The sequence below is a fragment of the Pelophylax lessonae genome (genome assembly GCF_965119305.1).
Source record: "Pelophylax lessonae genome assembly, chromosome: 6".
NCBI classification, from domain to species: Eukaryota; Metazoa; Chordata; class Amphibia; order Anura; family Ranidae; genus Pelophylax; species Pelophylax lessonae.
The window spans coordinates 20,070,654-20,091,528 of NC_138773.1; the positions used below are offsets into that span (position 1 = coordinate 20,070,654).

The 20,875-nt window shown below is 47.4% G+C and overlaps 2 protein-coding genes across 2 annotated transcripts in view; both read right to left on the reverse strand.

The window, feature by feature from the left end:
• Positions 1 to 20,875, reverse strand: part of LOC309558473 (uncharacterized protein) — a gene marked incomplete at both ends in the record, with an annotated part of 157,986 nt that overhangs the window by 59,222 nt on the left and 77,889 nt on the right. The gene's annotated exons all lie outside the window — the stretch shown is intronic.
• The window catches only part of LOC309557638 (serine protease 27-like), a gene marked incomplete at both ends in the record, with an annotated part of 29,661 nt that overhangs the window by 3,830 nt on the left and 4,956 nt on the right, over positions 1 to 20,875 (reverse strand). Inside the window, 2 exons of the mRNA XM_082260429.1 lie at positions 11,756 to 12,027; positions 15,829 to 16,015. Coding sequence (XP_082116555.1) covers positions 11,756 to 12,027; positions 15,829 to 16,015 — 459 coding nt within the window. The remainder of the gene's footprint in view (positions 1 to 11,755; positions 12,028 to 15,828; positions 16,016 to 20,875) is intronic.

Here is a 20,875-nt window from a genome sequence, read left to right on the forward strand (position 1 = left end):
TTTCAGGTGGTTGGCTAGGAGGCCGCTCGATCGTTACCCCAGCGACGTCACGTCCGGGTTACTCGGGGGCTAAAGGCGCCAAATTTAAAAAGTGACAGTATTCAAAAATGCAGTTTTCAGCATTTTGAATACAGTCAAGTGCAGTGGTGGGGTCTTTTAGACCCCCAATCCCTCCATAAAGAGTACCTGTCACTGCCTATTGCTGTCACAACGGATGTTTACATTGGTTGTGACAGCAATAAAAGTCATCATATTAAAAAAAAAAAAAAACGGTGCTGAAATTAAAAAAAAGATGAAAATAAATAGGAAAAAAAAATGTAAATATTTTAAGCGCCCCGTGAGCTTGCGCACAAAAGAAAGCGTATACGGAAGACGCGCCCTCAAATTAAATCGCTGTTCAAATGTGAGGTATCGCCACGATCGCCAGAGCATGAGCAGTAATAATAAAAAAAAAGAGCTACTCTGTAACTCTCAACTGGTAACCGTTAAAATTTTTTAAATCATTGCCTATGGAGATTTTTATTGACCATAGCCATTCCGTGGGTGTGCGCAATTTTAAAACAAAAACATGTTAGGTATATATTTACTCAGTGTGACATCATATTTCACACTATACAAAAAAAAATGGGCTAACTTTACTGTTTGTTTGTTTTTTTTAAATGCAGTGAAATGTATTTTTTCCCAAAAAAATGGCGTTTGAAAGACCGTTGCGCAAATACCGCGTGACAAAAAATATTGCAACAACCGCCATTTTATTTTCCAGAGCCTTTTCTAAAAATATATGTATAATGTTTGGGGGTTCTAAGTAATTTTCTAGCAAAAAATACTGATTTTAACTTGTAAACAACATGTGACAGGGGGCGCGTCCTTAAGTGGTTAAGGCGGTGTGACAGGGGGTGCGTCCTTTGCCTACATACTTTTTCTAATACATGTCCCTCGTGCCCATCTCAATTAGTTAGGAAGTATAAGTGAGTAATGCACAGAGTGCATGGGTCAGGAGCACATAAAGCACAGAGTGCAGGGGTCAGGAGTAGGTGGTGCACAAATATCAGAGGTTGGGAGTAAGTGAGACACAAAGTGTTGGGTCAGGAAAAAGTGATACATAGAGTGTAAGGGTCCGAAGTAAGCAAATCACAGCTCAGGAGTCAGGAGTGATTATTGCACACAGTAAAGGGGTCAGGATTGCGTAGTGCACAGAGTTCAATGTCTGGAGTATGTGGTACACATATATTAGAGCTTGGCAGTAAGTGACGCACAAAGGTGCAGGGGTCAGGGGTGCATATTGCACAGAGTACAAGGATCAAGAGTAAATGAGACACAGACCAAGAATTTTGGGTCAGGAATAAGTGAGACACAAAGTGTTGGGTCAGGAATAAGTGAGACACAAAGTGTTGGGTCAGGAATAAGTGAGACACAAAGTGTTGGGTCAGGAGTAAGTGAGACACAAAGTGTTGGGTCAGGAGTAAGTGAGACACAACGTGTTGGGTCAGGAGTAAGTGAGACACAAAGTGTTGGGTCAGGAGTAAGTGAGACACAGAGTACAAGGATCAAGAGTTAGTAAGACACAAAGTGTTGGGTCGGGAGTAAGTGAGACACAAAGTGTTGGGTCAGGAGTAAGTGAGACACAAAGTGTTGGGTCAGGAGTAAGCGAGACACAAAATGTTGGGTCAGGAGTAAGTGAGACACAGAGGTGCAGGGATCAGGAGTGCATATTGCACAGAGTACAAGGATCAAGAGTAAGTGAGACACAAAGTGTTGGGTCAGGAATAAGTAAGACACAAAGTGTTGGGTCAGGAGTAAGTGAGACACAGAGGTGCAGGGGTCAGGAGTGCATATTGCACAGAGTACAAGGATCAAGAGTAAGTGAGACACAAAGTGTTGGGTCAGGAATAAGTGAAACACAAAGTGTTGGGTCAGGAGTAAGTGAGACACAACGTGTTGGGTTAGGAGTGAGACACGAAGTGTTGGGTCAGGAGTAAGCGAGACACTATGTGTTGAGCCAGGAGTAAGTGAGACACAGAGGTGCAGGGATCAGGAGTGCATAATGCACAGACTACAAGGGCCAGGAGTAAGTGACATACAAAGTGTTGAGTCAGGAGTAAGTGACATACAAAGTGTTGGGTCAGGAGTAAGTGAGACACAAAGTGTTGGGTCAAGAAATGTGGTACATAGAGTGTAAGGATCCAAAGTAAGCAATACAAAGTTCAGGGGTCAGAAGTGATTAATGCGCACAGTAAAGGGGTCAGGATTGTGTAGTGCACAGAGTGCAATGTCAGGAGTATGTGGTGCACATATATCAGAGGTTGGGAGTAAGTGACACATTGAGGTGCAGGTGTCAGGAGTGCATAATGCATAGAGTACAAGGGTCAGAAGTAAGTGATACACAAAATGTTGGGTCAGGAGTAAGTGACACACAAAGTGTTGGGTCAGGAGTAAGCAAGACACAAAATGTTGGGTCGGGAGTAAGTGGCACATAGACTGTAAGGGTCCAAAGTAAGTAATACACAGTTCAGGGGTCAGGAGTAATTATTGCACACAGTAGAGGGGCCAGGATTGTGTAGTGCACAGAGTGCAATGTCAGGAGTATGTGGTGCACATATATCAGAGGTTGGGAGTAAGTGACACATGGAGGTGCAGGTGTCAGGAGTGCATAATGCATAGAGTACAAGGGTCAGAAGTAAGTGATACACAAAATGTTGGGTCAGGAGTAAGTGACACACAAAGTGTTGGGTCAGGAGTAAGCAAGACACAAAATGTTGGGTCCGGAGTAAGCGGCACATAGACTGTAAGGGTCCTAACTAACGAATACACAGTTCAGGGGTCAGGAATGATTAATGCACACAGTAAAGGGGTAAGGATTGCGTAGTGCAATGTCAGGAGTATGAGGTGCACATATATCAGAGGTTGGAAGTAAGTGACACACAGAGGTGCAGAGGTCAGGAGTCCATATTGCACAGAGTACAAGGGTCAGGAGTAACTAAGTGACAAACAAATGGTTGAGTCAGGAAAAAAATGTACATAGAGTTTAAGGGTCCAAAGTATATAATACACAGTCCAGGGGTCAGGAATAATACACACAGTAGAGGGGTCAGGATTGAGTAGTGCAATAGTGGAAAGGGATAACACCGCTCAGGCCAGTCAATGTCCACAATCCAAAGTGGGTGCTGAACCTCGGGCCGCCACCGTAAGAAGCATATATGAAGAAAATGGTCACACACCACCATGGGATCCAATGAAGAAAAATTCCTTTATTCACATGAATGGTGCAAGGTACAGCAGGGTAGGACAGTAGACGCGTTTCACATGAATACTATGTGCTTGTTCACTACCTAAGTAGCCTTGTATTAACTGATTCTGTGAATGGCTGAGCAGCACCCAACTTGTTTTGTTCCTGGAACGGGAAGGGAAGTCTTCATATACACAATATTACTAAAAGTATTGGGACGCCTGCCTTAACACACACATGAACTTTAATGGCATACCAGTCTTAGTCTATAGTCTAACAGCTTCAACTCTTCTGGGAAGGCCGTCCACAAGGTTTAGGAGTGCGTCTATGGGAATGTTTGACCATTCTTCCAGAAGCGCATTTGTGAGGTCAGGCACTAATGTGAACGGGAAGGCCTGGCTCACAGTCTCAACTCGAATTCATCCCAAAGGTGTTCTATCGAGTTGAGGTCAGGACTCTGTGCAGGCCAGTTAAATTACTCCACCCCAAACCTAGCTCATCTATGTCTTTATGGACCTTGTTTTGTGCACTGGTCCAAATAATTTGGTGGAGGAGGGGGGGATTATGGTGTGGGGTTGTTTTTCAGGGGTTGGGCTTGGCCCTTTAGTTCCAATGAAGTGAACTCTTAAGGCGTCAGTATAACAAAATATTTTGGACAGTTTCATGTGCCCAACTTTGTGAGAACAGTTTGGAGATTCTAATTCTAACATGACTGCGCACCAGTGCACAAAACAAGGTACATAGAGACATGGGTGAGTGAGTTTGGGGTGGAGGAACTTCACTGGCCTGAACAGAGTCCTGACCTCACCCCGATAGAACACCTTTGGGATGAATTAGAGCGGAGACTGCGAGCCAGGCCTTCTCTCCAACATCAGTGTGTTACGGAACCATGAACCAGACGTACAACAACAGATAAGTGAAAATAAGAAGGCTTTATTGAAAATCAAGCTGTAAAGCAAAAGTCCAAACGGATGGCGAAACCGAGGCAGAGTCCTTGCGAAGCCAGAGGTCAGGAACCAGGAGGGTAGTCAGACGAAGCCAGGATCAGGAACCAGCAGGGTAGTCAGACGAAGCCAGGATCAGGAACCAGCAGGGTAGTCAGACGAAGCCAGGATCAGGAACCAGCAGGGTAGTCAGACGAAGCCAGGATCAGGGACCAGAAGCAGCAGCAGTCTTAGAAGCATGTGAACACAGGAGGACCAAGCAAGGAACTGAAGCCACAGACCTCCTATATATATGAGCTAAGCATCCAGCTCCTCCCAGTGGGAAGGAGAAGCCGCAGGGTGGGAGGCTACAAGAAACCCAGAAACCAAGATGGCCGCCAGCACATGTCAAACGAAGGAGAACAGCAAGAAGGTAAGACCATGACAGTACCTCCCCCTCAAGGGCCCCTCCTCCGCGGAGTAAAGAACGGTTTCTGAGGGAAGCGTGCGTGGAAGGCTCGGAGCAAGGCAGGAGCATGGACATCTGCGGAGGGAACCCAGGAACGCTCCTCTGGACCATAACCACGCTAATGAACCAAAAACTGCAACCGACCGCGGACCAGGCGTGAGTCCAGGATATTGCTCACCTCATACTTCTCACGATTGCCCACTTGGACCGGACGAGGCCGAGGAACCGAGGAAGTGAAACGATTACACACCAGTGGCTTCAACAGGGAAACATGAAACACGTTGGAGATCCGCATGCCAGGAGGAAGCGCAAGGGCATAGGCTACCGGGTTTACCCTGCGAAGCACTCGGAAGGGACCAACAAAGCGAGGCGCCAGCTTGGGAGTGGGCACTCGAAGGTTGAGATTGCGGGTGGACAACCATACACGGTCTCCGGCCTGGTAGGAAGGAGCAGGCGCTCGTCTGCGATCAGCCTGGAGTCTCTGGCGCTGCGCAGAGACCTCAAGGGACTTCTGGATCTGTACCCAAGAAGCACGTAGGACGGAAAGGTGATCCTCCACAGCCGGAATATCCTGGGAAGAGAATACCTCCGGTAACACGGCAGGTTGGAACCCATAATTGGCCATGAAGGGAGACGTCCCAGAGGAAGAGTTCACCGCCGTGTTCCTGGCAAACTCAGCCCAAGGCAGGAGGTCAACCCAATTGTCTTGGTGATCGGAGACATAGCAACGAAGGAATTTCTCCAAGGCCTGATTGGATCGTTCTGCGGCCCCATTGGACTGAGGGTGGTAGGCCGAGGAGAAGGAGAGATGAATCCCCAACTGGGAGCAAAAGGCGCGCCAGAACCTGGACACAAACTGACTCCCCCGATCCGACACAATCTCCTTGGGCAAACCGTGCAACCGGAAGACCTCCCTGGCAAAAATTGTGGCCAACTCCTGTGCAGAGGGTAACTTCTTGAGAGGAACACAGTGGCACATTTTGGAAAATCGATCCACAATCATGAGAATGACCGTATGGCCTCGGGATGCAGGGAGGTCCACAATGAAATCCATCCCCAGGTGTGACCATGGGCGCTCCCCGGTGGCTATGGGTTGCAGAAGGCCCAACGGAAGGTGCCGAGGGGACTTACTCTGGGCACAAACGGAGCATGCCGCTACATATGCGGCGATGTCGGAACGTAGGGAAGGCCACCAGAACAGACGTGAAACAGCCCAGGACAGCTGATTCTTTCCAGGATGCCCCGCGGTCTTGGAGTTATGGTAGGTTCGCAACAACCGAGTGCGCAACTCCTCAGGCACAAAACATCTGCCGTTGGGTCTCCCAGAGCACCAGATTGAGCCGCCAAAATCTGCTCACCCAGGGGAGAGGTCAGGCTGGTGCGAATGGCGGCCAGGATCTGATTCGGAGGTATGACCGAAGTCGGAATCGACTCCTCCCTGGACAGGTCGGAGTACTGCCGTGATAAGGCATCCGCCCTGATGTTCTTGGAACCGGGTAGGTAGGAGACCACGTAATTAAAACGTGACAAGAACAGAGCCCATCTGGCCTGACGTGGTGTCAATCTCTTGGCCTCAGAAAGGTAGGTCAGATTCTTGTGGTCCGTCAGGATGAGGACCGGAACCACAGAACCCTCGAGCAAGTGCCTCCATTCTTTAAGGGCCTGCACGATGGCCAATAACTCCCTGTCACCAATCTGATAGTTGCACTCCGCGGAAGACAGTTTCCGGGAGTAAAACCCACAAGGAAGCAGAGGACCCTCTGGTGTTCTACGCTGAGACAGAAGGGCGCCTACTCCCGTCTCAGACGTGTCCACCTCGAGGACAAAGGGCAACCCAGGGTTGGGATGCGACAGAATCAGAGCCGACACAAAGGCGGACTTTAGAGCCTCAAAAGCTCGGATGGCCTCGAGCGGCCAGACCTGGGAATTACTGCCCTTCCTGGTCAGATCCGTGAGAGGCTTGGCTAGCATGGAAAAGTCCCTGATGAACTTCCGATAATAATTGGCGAAGCCCAAAAAGCGCTGCAGGGAGCGAAGACCACTGGGCTGGGGCCACTGTAAGACAGCCGAAACCTTCTCAGGGTCCATGGAGAACCCCTCAGCGGAAATGATGTAACCTAAGAAGGTTACCTGGGATCGGTGAAATTCGCATTTCTCAAGCTTACCGAACAGCTTGTTCTCTCGTAACCGTTGCAACACTCGTCTGACATCCAGAATGTGGGTCTCCATGGATTCAGAATATACCAAGATGTCATCCAAATAGACCACCACACACTGCTGCAACAGGTCACGGAAAACATCGTTAATGAATTCCTGAAAGACTGCGGGCGCATTGCACAACCCAAAGGGCATAACCAAGGATTCATAATGACCGGTCCTGGTGTTAAACGCGGTCTTCCACTCATCGCCCGCCTTGATCCTTACAAGGTTATATGCCGCCCTCAGGTCGAGTTTGGTAAAGACCGTGGCCCCTTTAAGGCGATCGAACAGCTCGGAAATCAAGGGTATCGGGTAAGCGTTCTTGATCGTGATGCGATTGAGACCCCTGTAATCGATGCAAGGCCTCAACTCACCGCCCCTCTTTTTCACAAAGAAAAATCCAGCCCCTGCCGGGGACGAGGATTTGCGAATGTGTCCGCGTGAAAGCGCCTCCTTCACGTACTCCTCCATGGCCTCATTCTCCGCTACCGACAGTGGATAGACCTTGCCATGAGGAGGAACGGCGCCAGGTTGTAACTCGATGGCACAATCGTATGGGCGGTGCGGAGGTAGGGCAACCGCGCGCACCTTATCGAATACATCCCGGTACTCCTCGTATTCAGGAGGCAACAGAGAGTCCGAGGAAGTACACAGCAACTTGACAGGCCCATGGATGCAACTAGCCCCACACTGCGGTTGACCACGAGAGGATCTCGGCCGATCTCCAATCGAAAGTCGGATTATGCTTCTGGAGCCAGGGGTACCCCAAGACCACGAGTAGTGTGGAGACGAAATAACCTGGAAGCAGACCGACTCTCTGTGAACGGCACCAATGGCTATCCCCACTGGAAGGGTCTCATGAGTCACGTGTGGCGGCAGAAGGGGTCTGCCGTCTATTGCCTCAAGAGCCAGTGGAGAACCTCGGGCCTGCAGAGGAATGGAATTGGCGGCAGCGAACACACTATCAATGAACAAACCACCAGCACCAGAGTCCACCAACGCCTGGGTCTTCACAGAGCCCCCGACCCAGGAGAGGACAACAGTGATCAGTGGTTTGTCAACACGGGAAACCGGGGACGAGGAGACTCCACCCAAGATCTGCCCCCGACAGGATCTCAGGTGCGAGCGTTTCCCGGACGGTTCGGACATGCCAACCGAAAATGCCCACCGAGACCACAGTACATGCATCGACCCTCACGTCTTCGGAGTACCCTCTCCCCCTCGGACAGGCGAGCAAAGCCCAGCTGCATGGGTTCACCCCCAGCCAAGTCATCCCCAGGAGGCGTGGGAGGAGAGGGAGGCACGGGTGGGACAGCAAAGGTAGGCGCCAATCTGTTAGGAGGCCTCCGCAGACTCTCCTTAAAGGAAGGTCTCTCCCTGAGTCTGGTGTCAATCAAAATCAAGAAAGAAATAAGAGACTCGAGCTCCACTGGTAGGTCCTTAGCTGCAACCTCATCCTTCAAGGCATCCGAGAGACCATGAGAGAAAGCAGCGACCAGAGCCTCATTATTCCAGCCCACCTCTGCTGCCAGGGTACGAAACTCAATGGCGTATTCAGCTACGGATCGTGAACCCTGTCTGATGGACATAAGGAGCTTCGCAGCAGAGGCAGCACGAGCCGGCACATCGAATACCCTCCGAAGAGAAGCAACAAAACCGGAAAACTCGGCAACCACCGGATTGTTGTTCTCCCATAAAGGGCTGGCCCAGGCCAAGGCCTTGTCCGAGAGCAGCGAAATTAAGAAGCCCACCTTTGATCTCTCAGTAGGAAAGGCATGTGGCAGCAACTCGAAATAAATGCCCACCTGGTTAAGGAAACCTCGGCACTGAGTTGGCTCTCCCCCAAAGCGCTGTGGAAGGGGGGCAGAACCGGTCATACCCCGAAACACCGCAGGCGCAACAACAGGTGTCGGGGTAGACTCTGGAGCAACAACCGGAGCGGCAGTAGGAGCGGGCCCAGGAGCGACAACCGACCCATCGGCAACGGGAGCGAAATGAGCCGTGCGTTCAAGCAGGGTTTGCAACGCCACGGCGAACCGACCCAACAGGTGATCCTGCTGATCAAGTCTGGCAACCAGCGTGGGTAGCGAGGATGGCCCTGTACCGTCAGAATTCATGGCTTGGTCCTAATGTTACAGAACCATGAACCAGACGTACAACAACAGATAAGTGAAAATAAGAAGGCTTTATTGAAAATCAAGCTGTAAAGCAAAAGTCCAAACGGATGGCGAAACCGAGGCAGAGTCCTTGCGAAGCCAGAGGTCAGGAACCAGGAGGGTAGTCAGACGAAGCCAGGATCAGGAACCAGCAGGGTAGTCAGACGAAGCCAGGATCAGGAACCAGCAGGGTAGTCAGACGAAGCCAGGATCAGGAACCAGCAGGGTAGTCAGACGAAGCCAGGATCAGGGACCAGAAGCAGCAGCAGTCTTAGAAGCATGTGAACACAGGAGGACCAAGCAAGGAACTGAAGCCACAGACCTCCTATATATATGAGCTAAGCATCCAGCTCCTCCCAGTGGGAAGGAGAAGCCGCAGGGTGGGAGGCTACAAGAAACCCAGAAACCAAGATGGCCGCCAGCACATGGCAAACGAAGGAGAACAGCAAGAAGGTAAGACCATGACACAGTGCCTGACCTCACAAATGCTCTTCTGGAAGAATGGTGAAACGTTCCCATAGACACACTCCTAAAACTTGTGGACAGCCTTCCCAGAAGAGTTGACGCTGTTATAACTGCAAAGGGTCGGCCAACTCAATACTGAACCCTACGGACTAAGACTGGGATGCCAATAAAGTTCATGTGCGTGTAAAGGCTGGCGTCCCAATACTTTTGGTAATATAGTGTAGCTGCCAGAGCACAGTGCTTCTATATGTAGCTGAGTTTGGTTTTACATTTTCTGGACAATGCAGCAAGATACTGTGAAAAACAAGATCATACTATTAGGCTGTTTTCACATTTGTACAAAGTAGAGGGTTTTAGCTGTATATTGGCTATTGGCTCCCGCCAGGGCTGGCCCGAGACATTGTGCTGCCTGGTTCCAAGAATGAAATGCTGCCCTCCCCCCAACGAAAAAAATTGCGCCCATCAAAAGGCGTGAGCAGAAGAGAAGAAGAAGCCGGGCCGGGCACAAGGCCAGTTGCATCTACTTCTCCAGTTCCACACAATAGAAATGCAAGCTGCGCCCAAACATGGGCTGCTGGCAGAGCCGGTAGGAAAGGGATCTATGCTCTTTGTCTCCCGTGGGTACCCCGCCCCGGCAGTACACACTCCTGAGCTCTTCATGTGTGCTTGGATGTTTAACAGCCGGTGTTAGACTGCGTGTGAGCACCCTCACGCCCGGCAAATATGAGTATGAGTATGTGTGTTGAGGGCAGCAGGGTGGACTTTTTACAGGGCAGTGGAGCGGCCCGGGGGGAAGTTGTCACACACAAACTGCTGGAAAAAAAATCTTGGGTGTCAGTTTACTGCCCCTCTTAAAGTTCTGCCTGGGTCCAATGGACCCAGTAGGAACCATGGTGGGGCCAGCCCTGGCTCTCGCTGCTTTCAATCTAAAGCCTCGTACACACGCATCGAAAATTGGCAGGGACGTTTCATCCAACGACCACTCTGCCGATTTTCGGCTTGTTAGTATGATGCTTCCGACAACCGACTCCGACTTTTCGGCCGAAAAAAATCTGGTGTACAGGCTACAAAATGTTTGTCCGCCGTCAACACACGTCCGATTTTCGTGCAGTCAGTACAGATTTCGACAGGGAAAAATCTAATGAGCAAGACTGGGCATGCTCAGAGAAGAAAGAACACAAAGAAAGCAATCCAACACATGACATCCCTCCTGAAGTAGAATTTTGTCTGGCGAGAAAATTCGTGTGCAGTCTAGGCACATTCCAAACAACAAAACACCACTCTGGACAAAAGACGGACGATCGGTCGGCCGATAATCGTTGCGTGTGTACGAGGCTTTAGTCCCAGCCATGCTCAGTGAGGAAGGGGGCCAAGCCGTGCTCTGTGTGTCAATAGACTCACAAAGCAAGCAGCTTTCTATGGTGGGCATTCAGCAGGAGGGAGGAGCCAGGAGCCACTGGGTGAAATGGAATGATACAAAATTGTAATTCTAACAGATTACACTGTTTCATGTCTTTTTTTTTTTTAATCTCCCGCCGGTTCCACCCCCCCTGCGACGCGGCTGACAACCGGAAGGAGGTGCTGGCATCGGCCGAGCACAGAGAGGGAAGAAGGCTGCAGGAAGGCTGGGGAGGATGGCCGGGGATTGCAGGGAAGGTGAGTATCATTCTGGGGTAATCCCGAGTGTGGCTCGGGGTTACGGCTTTTGGTACTGAAAATTAACCCCGAGCCACACTCGGGAATACCGCCAGGAAGGTTAATGACTAGGCCATTTTTTGCGATTCGGCACTGCGTTACTTTAACGGAATGTGCACTGTCGTGCGACGCTGTACCCCAAACAAAAAGAATGTCCTTTTTTTTTTTTTTAAAACATTTCGATAGAAATTATTGAAAAAAAATAAATAAAAAAAGATCCAAAAAAAATAAAAAAAGATCCCCTTCCCACTGTATGTTATTTTTTAATGTTATTTTATCTATTTATTTATTTTTTTTGTTTTTTGCTTTGTTGCTCCATTGATGTGCCCTGCTCTCCATGCCCCCTTTTATGTCAATAGCCTTCTTGTTAGTCTGAAAATGGGCAAAATTTAAGCTTTAATAAGATTTGGCTCCTGCCTTCCCTCATAGACCTTAACGGGATTCGCTTCTAAGTAGAGGTTTAGCGAATTTCATACAGGGTTCAACAAACTCCCTGCAATTCAAACTGGGACAGATTCACTCATCCCTTATTGATGTGATTTATTGGGTATTAGTGAGAGTTTTAGATTCTTAGTATGGAATATGAGTGAAATCACTTGTGTTTATCATTTCATGGACTCACCTCTATAAGATGTTGTACCCCATCCGGTCACCCAGCACTCCGTACCACAGGGGAAGGTGGTGGTGGAAGATGGCAGACAGATTGGCATGATGTACTGTGTATAGGTCACAGGTGTGTCCAGCTGTACCAGAGCGATGTCCCCGATGTCTCCAGTGCCTTTATAATTAGGATTGTTGATGATAGTCCTTACATTGGCAACAACGGTTTGAGGGCTGACCATGCCCAGCCGGTACATGCCCAAATACACTTTATAATTCAATGGGTTGAAAGGACTGCAGGAAAGAACAGAACAGTAAAGAAAATGTATAATTGAGGAACCATTTTCTGCAGTATCTGCACTTTCAATGAACTTCAGTTTCTAACAAATGAGAAACAATCAATTCATAATTCGTTTTTTGTATGAATGGCCTGTATATACACAAGCCCAATGTTATGAATGTATGCAGGGTCATAAGAGTTCATTGTAATGCTACATCACAATAATCTATTTTCATACCCTGGAAGTCGAATGCAATTATACAGTATCTCGCAAAAGTAAGTACACCCCTCACATTTTTGCAAATATTTTATTCTATCTTTTCATGTGACAACACTGAAGAAATGACACTTTGCTACAATGTAAAGTAGTGAGTGTACAGCTTGTATAACAGTGTAAATTTGCTGTCCCCCTCAAAATACCTCAACACACAGCCATTAATGTCTAAACCACTGGCAACAAAAGTGAGTGCACCCCTAAGTGCAAATGTCCAAATTGGGTCCAATTAGCCATTTTCCCTCCCTGGTGTCATGTGACTCGTTAGTGTTACAAGGTCTCAGGTGTGAATGGGGAGCAGGTGTGTTAAATTTGGTGTTATCGCTCTTACTCTCTCATACTGGTCACTGGAAGTTCAACATGGCAGCTCATGGCAAAGAACTCTCTGAGGATCTGAAAAAAAGAATTGTTGCTCTACATATAAATGGCCTAGGCTATAAAAAGATTGCCAAGACCCTGAGACTGAGCTGCAGCACAGTGGCCAAGACCATACAGCGGTTTAACAGGACAGGTTCCACTCAGAACAGGCCTCTCCATGGTCGACCAAAGAGGTTGTGTGCACATGCTCAGCGTCATATCTAGAGGTTATCTTTGGGAAATAGATGTATGAGTTCTGCCAGCATTGCTGCAGAGGTTGAATGGGTGGGGGGTCAGCCTATCAGTGCTCAGACCAAATTCTGCACACTGCATAAAATTGTGCATCATGGCTGTGGTCCCAGAAGGAAGCCTCTTCTAAAGATGGTGCACAAGAAAGCCAACAAACAGTTTGCTGAAGACAAGAAGAATAAGGACATGGATTACTGGAACCATGTCCTGTGGTCTGATGAGACCAAGATAAACTTATTTGGTTCAGATGGTGTCAAGCATGTGTGGCTGCAACCAGGTGAGGAGTACAAAGACAAGTGTGTCTTGCCTACAGTCAAGCATGGTGGTGGGAGTGCCATGGTCTGGGGTTGCATAAGTGCTGCCGGCACTGGGGAGCTACAGTTCATTGAGGGAACCATGAATGCCAGCATGTACCGAGACATATTCAAGCAGAGCATGATCCCCTCCCTTTGAAGACTGGGCCAACATAACGACCCCAAACACACCTCCAAGACGACCACTGCCTTCTAAAGAAGCTGAGAGTAAAGGTGATGGACTGGCCAAGCATGTCTCCAGACCTAAACCCTATTGAGCATCTGTGGGGCATCCTCAAACATAAGGTGGAGGAGCGCAAGGTCTCTAACATCCACCAGCTCTGTGATGTCCTCATGGAGGAGTGGAAGAGGATTCCAGTGGCAACCTTTGAAGCTCTGGTGAACTCCATGCCCAAGAGGCTTAAGGCAGTGCTGGAAATTAATAATGGTGGCCACACAAAATATTGACACTTTTGGCCCAATTTGAACATTTTCAATTAGGGGTGTACTCACTATTATTGCCAGCGGTTTAGACATTAATGGCTGTGTGTTGAGTTATTTTGAGGGGGCAGCAAATTTACACTGTTATACAAGCTGTACACTCACTACTTTACATTGTAGCAAAGTGTCATTTCTTCAGCGTTGTCACATGAAAAGGTATAATAAAATATTTACAAAAATGTGAGGGGTGTACTCACTTTTGTGAGATGATGTATATATAAATGTGTCAACCCATAATACTCTCTGCATCCTTCCCACACTCTTATAGCAAGGAGATCTGCACTTCTACAGTAACACATTTTGCACCCTATCAGTATTGCATGCACCACCCCCATTAACTGTATGCACCCGCTGAACCTTTATTTATATATAGACAAGACTCTAGGGAGGATTAGGGGATGGAGGAGGGGAAATGCACAACCTGGTTGAGGTCAGGACTCTGTGCAGGCCAATCAAGTTCCTCCACCCCCAAACTCGCTCATCCATGTCTTTATGGACCTTGCTTTGATGCTTTGAGCACTGGTCCAAATCATTTGGTGGAGGGGGATTATGTGTGGGGTCATTTTTTTAAGCGCTGGGTTTGGCTCCTTAGCTCCTGTAAAGGGAACTCTTAAGGCATCAGCATATCAAGACATTTCGGACAATTTCATGCTCCCAACTTTGTGGGAACAGTTTGGGGATGGCCCCTTCCTGTTCCAACATGACTGCGCACCAGTGCACAAAGTAATGTCCGTTAAGACATGGATGAGTGAGTTTGGGGTGGAGGAACTTGATTAGCCTGCACAGGGCCCTGACCTCAACCCGATAGAACACCTTTAGGATGAATTAGAGCGGAGACTGCGAGCCAGGCCTTCTCATCCAACGTCATTGCCTGACCTCACAAATGCCCTTCTGGAAGAATGTTCAAACAGAGTGACAGTGTCTGGCACCGCCCCCTCCTTTCCCCATGCAAGGTGAGTGGCGGTCACTGTCCCCACACTCATGCTCCTATTTTCCCATCCCCCTCCACCTGGCTGTGTTATTTTTCAAATATTTCAAATATTAATGGGTGGGAGGTTTGGGGGAGAGATGAGGACAGGCCGGGCAGAGAGCAGAGGAATTGGTGAGGAGGCTCTGTGTGGGCCCAGCTGGCTGCTGCTGATTCCCCCTGAGAGCTATGATCAGATTATAGAACTTCTTCCCCACCCCTCTCTTCTTATAACTTCCCTTGCACCACTCTGTACATCGCTCCGCACCATGGAGATGGAGAAGATGCTTAACGACTTCAGTACAGCCGGACCCTCCACACTGCTACCCGGTGGACTGAGCCTGCCCCAAAGTGCAGTCCCTGGTCACCAGTCTGACCTTAATGCATACTGGGTGATTTCGGGTGTGCCCAGACACACCCGACACACCCTGTGCACATGCCTATGCTATCTATCTATCACTCTGACAAAAGTTGAATGAGCGATCAAAGAATATTACTTAAACAGTGGATGCAGAATGCAGAATGGGCACTGAGAATGTGGTTTGGATTGCTTCAAGTGGGACAGTGATATTTTTTCAGCCATGTATCTCGAGAAATGTAAGAACTATTCCTGGCCTGTTTTATTCTGAACATGTTCATTGAGGGAGCTAATCACATTGGCCTCTGTTCCATGTCCTTCAGTATCAGAGATGGTCAGTCTGTCACTGGCAGTCTTCTATTGTCTGTGTAATGAGGTGGGATGTGTATTCTGTCCAGACAGCTAGATAATTAGTTCAGGTTGATTCTATTTCTGTGTACGGATTAATCTGCATATGATAATGTAGTCAGGCAACTCCTGACCTGATGGGGTAATCTGATTGGGGGATGCTTCCCTGTGCTGTATATATTGTGTGAGAGTGTTCAATAAACCAGTTGACTCCCAGAACTGTGTGTCGTCCAGTTACTGGGGAGGATTTTGCCGTGGATATTTTAGTACTTCCTCAGCTTCAAGGCTTATACAGCGGAGATATCTAGGCTGGGTATTGGAGCTCCGTTACAACCATCAATGATGAAAACTTACCAGTTTTAAAGTGGACCCTTTATAAAAGATAAACACTATACCGGTGTATTCAAAAGCAGATTTATTGGAGCTTGATGGAAGAATCTGTCTATAAAAGTAATATATTATACTCACCGTGTAAAACAATGTGCTGCGCTCAAAACCCACTCTGCTGAGATCAGGGAGCCCCCACATTTATGTGACCCTGAATATTGCAGACTGACCTGCCAGGGCCATGCTTCAGCCGACGCATCTGTACCACCAACTATCCGACTGAACACTCTGGGGGAACCGCACACTGAGGAACTTAGAGCATTATGGGCTGAAAAAAAAATGAATTTATACTTTAGACCTCTTTTTTCTGTTTTACATCAATTTTATTATTTTATTTATTTTTTCTTTCCAAGATATAAAATAAATACAAAATATAGCAACAAACGTAATTTGCTAATGTAACATACACAGCAGTATTGGTACACATGAGACAACAAGGAATAAAGTTGGACTACTCATCATTTCCATTAAAAGTCCAGGTAGTTTTCCTGCACTGACTCTAGTCAGTGCCACAAAGTGGAGGATCCTTATTGGAAAGGAAACAGTGCCTTTCCAAGTAGGACACATAATAGTCAGCATCAAAAACCCTAAACAGCAATGAAAACTCTATATTGTAGACCTCTTTTTAAACATTTTTTAACCCGGCAAAGTTTCAAATAAAAAAGATCCAATGCTGCAATGCACACCTCCACTCTGGTGCTGTCAATCAAAGTAATTATTTTCCATCACAAGATGTTCTCTGTCTTCCAGGTTAATTGACTTCCAGTGGGTCCATTGGCAATGGACAAAAACTGAACAGCTAAACCAATTTTGCTCAGATGATTCTGCTCACCTTTACTACACAGTGACAGTGCTTAACTGTACATAACTCCCAGTGTTAGTGTTACTTTTCCTTTAATTCTAGAATTTGCTCACCAGGATTTTGCAATATAATTCCTAAAATATAGACAGCCAAAACAAAAATGTATTTCATGTAATGGCGTCCTTAGTCCAACTCTCTTCATGAAGTTTGAATATTGCACCTACCATATATACTCGAGTATAAGCCGAGTTTTTCAGCACATTTTTTTGTGCTGAAAACATCCCCCACGGCTTATATTCGAGTCAACAAAAAAAAAAAAAAAGTTCCCGGCCGCTCCGACGTGTTTAAGATTCAAAAATGGCGCCGCCCGGCGCCGACACGTCATTTCGCATGCGCCGCGGCGGCGCGTGCACAATGACGTGTCGGCGCCGGGCGGCGCCATTTTTAAAATGAAGACGCCTCTGGAAAAGGTAAGTGAAACACAGCCGCACTAGTATGCCCGCAACCCCGCATCCTCTTGTACCATGCTTGCCACCCTGCATTCTCCTGTACCATGCCAGCCACCCTGCATTCTCCTGTACCATGCCAGCCACCCTGCATTCTCCTGTACCATGCCAGCCCCCCTGCATTCTCCTGTATCATGCCAGCCACCCTACATTCTCCTGTACCATGCCCGCCACCCTGCATTCTCCTGTACCATGCCAGCCCCCCTGCATTCTCCTGTATCATGCCAGCCACCCTACATTCTCCTGTACCATGCCCGCCACCCTGCATTCTCCTGTACCATGCCCGCCACACGGCATTCTCCTGTACCATGCCTGCCACCCTGTCTTCTCCTGTACCATGCCCGCCACCCTGCATTCTCCTGTACCATGCCAGCCACCCTGCATTCTCCTGTATCATGCCAGCCACCCTGCATTCTCCCGTACCATGCCCGCTACCCTGCATTCTCACCCTAGGCTTATACTCGAGTCAATCATTTTTCCCATCTTTTTGTGGTAAAAGTAGGGGCCTCGGCTTATACTCGGGTCGGTCGAGTATATACGGTACATTTCTATGGTTTTTCTCCTGAAAAACAGAACCCTGAAAATCACCAGCCCATCCAGATGGTCCCCTGAGACACACTAATGTCCCAAAACAGTCACATACTTTTATTAGAGAAAGTATATTGAAAACTCTTGATAGCATTCAGAGCAGAGACACCCAAAGAGTCATCTTGAAGGTTTTCAGGAATCTGAGGTATTTAATCCTTATTAAGGTCTGGACCCTCTGAAAAAACGCTTCCTTGGAGGCCTTGTCTATGTGTAGCATTGGGGTTTTTTGACGAGAGACTTGACTTTGTAAGAGCATCAACAGTAACCAGAAATCAGGAAAAGGACTGCATGGAGATACACTTCCCAAGAAAATCACAAGGTTGAGGTTGAAGATTCTTTGCCTGGGTGCTTGGAACCTCAAGATATAGAAGCAGGACATTCTGTTTTCTACACTATAGGATTACAAGAGCTCTGGTCAACTACAACACTATGAAGGACTTTCCCAAATATATATATATATATATATATATATATATATATATATATACAGTATCTCACAAAAGTGAGTACACCCCTCACATTTTTGTAAATATTCTATTATATGTTTTTATGTGACTGAAGAAATGACACTTTGCTACAAAGTAAAGTAGTGAGTGTACAGCTTGTATAACAGTGTAAATTTGCTGTCCCCTCAAAATAACTCAACACACAGCCATTAATGTATAAACCGCTGGCAACAAAAGTGAGTACACCCCTAAGTGAAAATGTCCAACTTGGGCCCAATTCACCATTATCCCTCCCGGATATCACGTGACTCGTTAGTGTTACAAGGTCTCAGGTGTGAATGGGGACTCGGGAGCAGGTGTGTTAAATTTGGTGTTATCGCTCTCACTCTCTCATACTGGTCACTGGAAGTTCAACATGGCACCTCATGGCAAAGAAGTCTCTGAGGATCTGAAAAAAAGAACTGTTGCGCTACATAAAGATGGCCTAGGCTATAAGAAGATTGCCAAGGCCCTGAGACTGAGCTGCAGCACGGTGACCAAGACCATACAGCGGATTAACAGGACAGGTTCCACTCCGAACAGGCCTCACTATGGTTGACCAAAGAAGTTGAGTGCACATGCTCAGCTCCATATCTAGAGGTTGTCTTTGGGAAATCGACATATGAGGGCTGCCAATATTTCTGCAGAGGTTGAAGGGGTGGGGGGTCAGCCTGTCAGTGTTCAGACCATAAGCCGTACACTGCATCAAATTGGTCTGCATGGCTGTTGTCCCAAAAGGAAGCCTCTTCTAAAGATGATGCACAAGAAAGCCCGCAAACAGTTTGCTGAAGACAAGCAGACTAAGGCCATGGATTACTGGAACCATGTCCTGTGGTCTGATGAGACCAAGATAAACTTATTTGGTTCAGATCGTTTCAAGCGTGTGTGGTGGCAACCAGTTGAGGAGTACAAAGACAAGTGTGTCTTGCCTACAGTCAAGCATGGTGGTGGGAGTGTCATGGTCTGGGGCTGCATGAGTGCTGCCGGCACTGGGGAGCTACAGTTCATTGAGGGAACCATGAATGCCAACATGTAGTGTGACATACTGAAGCAGAGCATGATCCCCTCTTAGCGGAGACTGGGCCGCAGGGCAGTATTCCAACATGACAACGACCCTAGACAACACCTCCAAGACGTCCATTACCTTGCTAAAGAAGCTGAGGGTAAAGGTGATGGACTGGCCAAGCATGTCTCCAGACCTAAACCCTATTACGCATCTGTGGGGCATCCTCAAACAGAAGGTGAAGGAGTGCAAGCTCTCTAACATCCACCAGCTCCTTGATGTCATCATGGAGGAGTGGAAGAGGACTCCAGTGGCAACCTGTGAAGCTCTGGTGAACTCCATGCCCAAGAGGGTTAAGGCAGTGCTGGAAAATAATGGTGGCCACATAAAATATTGACACTTTGGGCTCAATTTGAACATTTTCCATTAGGAATGTACTCACTATTGTTGCCAGCGGTTTAGACATTAATGGCTGTGTGTTGAGTTATTTTGAGGGGACAGCAAATTTACACTGTTATACAAGCTGTACACTCACTACTTTACATTGTAGCAAAGTGTCATTTCTTCAGTGTTGTCACATGAAAAGATAAAATAAAATATTTACAAAAATGTGAGGGGTGTACTCACTTTTGTGAGATACTGTGTATAGCTTAACCACTTAAGGACCTCCCGCTGCAGTTTTACTGCGACAGGCAGCCCTTCCTGCGCGAACCAACTTAGCTCTACGCCCGTCGCGCAACTGCTGCTCCCGCCCCCACTTGGCAGCGTGGGCCTGAAGCACGGGGCCGGCAGCTCCAATTGCCGCCTGACACCCGCAATCGCTCCCCGCTGAGAGAGAAGAGCGGTCAGCTGACCGTTCTTCTCTCTGGAATGATCACAGAGCGCCTGTAATCCTTCTATATAGGATCACAGGTCTCTATGATCATTTCAAAAGTCTACCCCCCCCCCCCCACAGTTATAAACACTCCCCTAGGCTCACATTTAACCTCTTGAACACCCACTGTGTTAACCCCTTCCCTGCCAGTGTCATTATTACAGTAACAGTGCATATTTTTAGAACTGATTACTGTAGTAATGTCACTGGTCCCCCCAAAGTGTAAAAAATGTCAGTTAGGGGTCCGTCGCAATGTTGCAGTCCTGCTAAAAATCGCAGACAGCCGCCATTTCTAGTAAAAAAAAAAAACAATAAAAATGACATAAATCGTCCCCCTAGTTTGTAGACGCGATAACTTTTGCGCAAACCAATCAAAATACACTTATTGCTATTTTGTTTGCAAAAATATGTAGCAGAAAACAAATTGGCCTAAAATGATGAAAAAAAATAGATTTTTCAATTTTTTTTGGGAATGTTATATAGCAGAAAGTGAAAAATATTGTATTTTTTTTTTTTTTCAGAATTGTTTATCTCTTTTTGTTTATAGCGCAAAAAATAAAAATCACACAGGCGATCAAATACCACCAAAAGAAAGATCTGTTTGTGAGAAAAAAAGGACATCAATTTTATTCGGGTACAGCATCGCACGACCGCGCAATTGTCCGTTAAATTAATGCAGCGCAGAATCGGAAAAAATGGTCTGGTCATTAAGGGAGCAAATCCTTCCGGTCCAGAACTGGTTAAATTAAATTGTCCATCACAAAACCTTTGGCAAGACTTCTAAGTCTTACACTGGGGTACCCAAAACCAGACCAAATGTTCTGGGTAGGGATAGAAATATGGAATCTCTTCTTCAAAAAATTTGTAAAA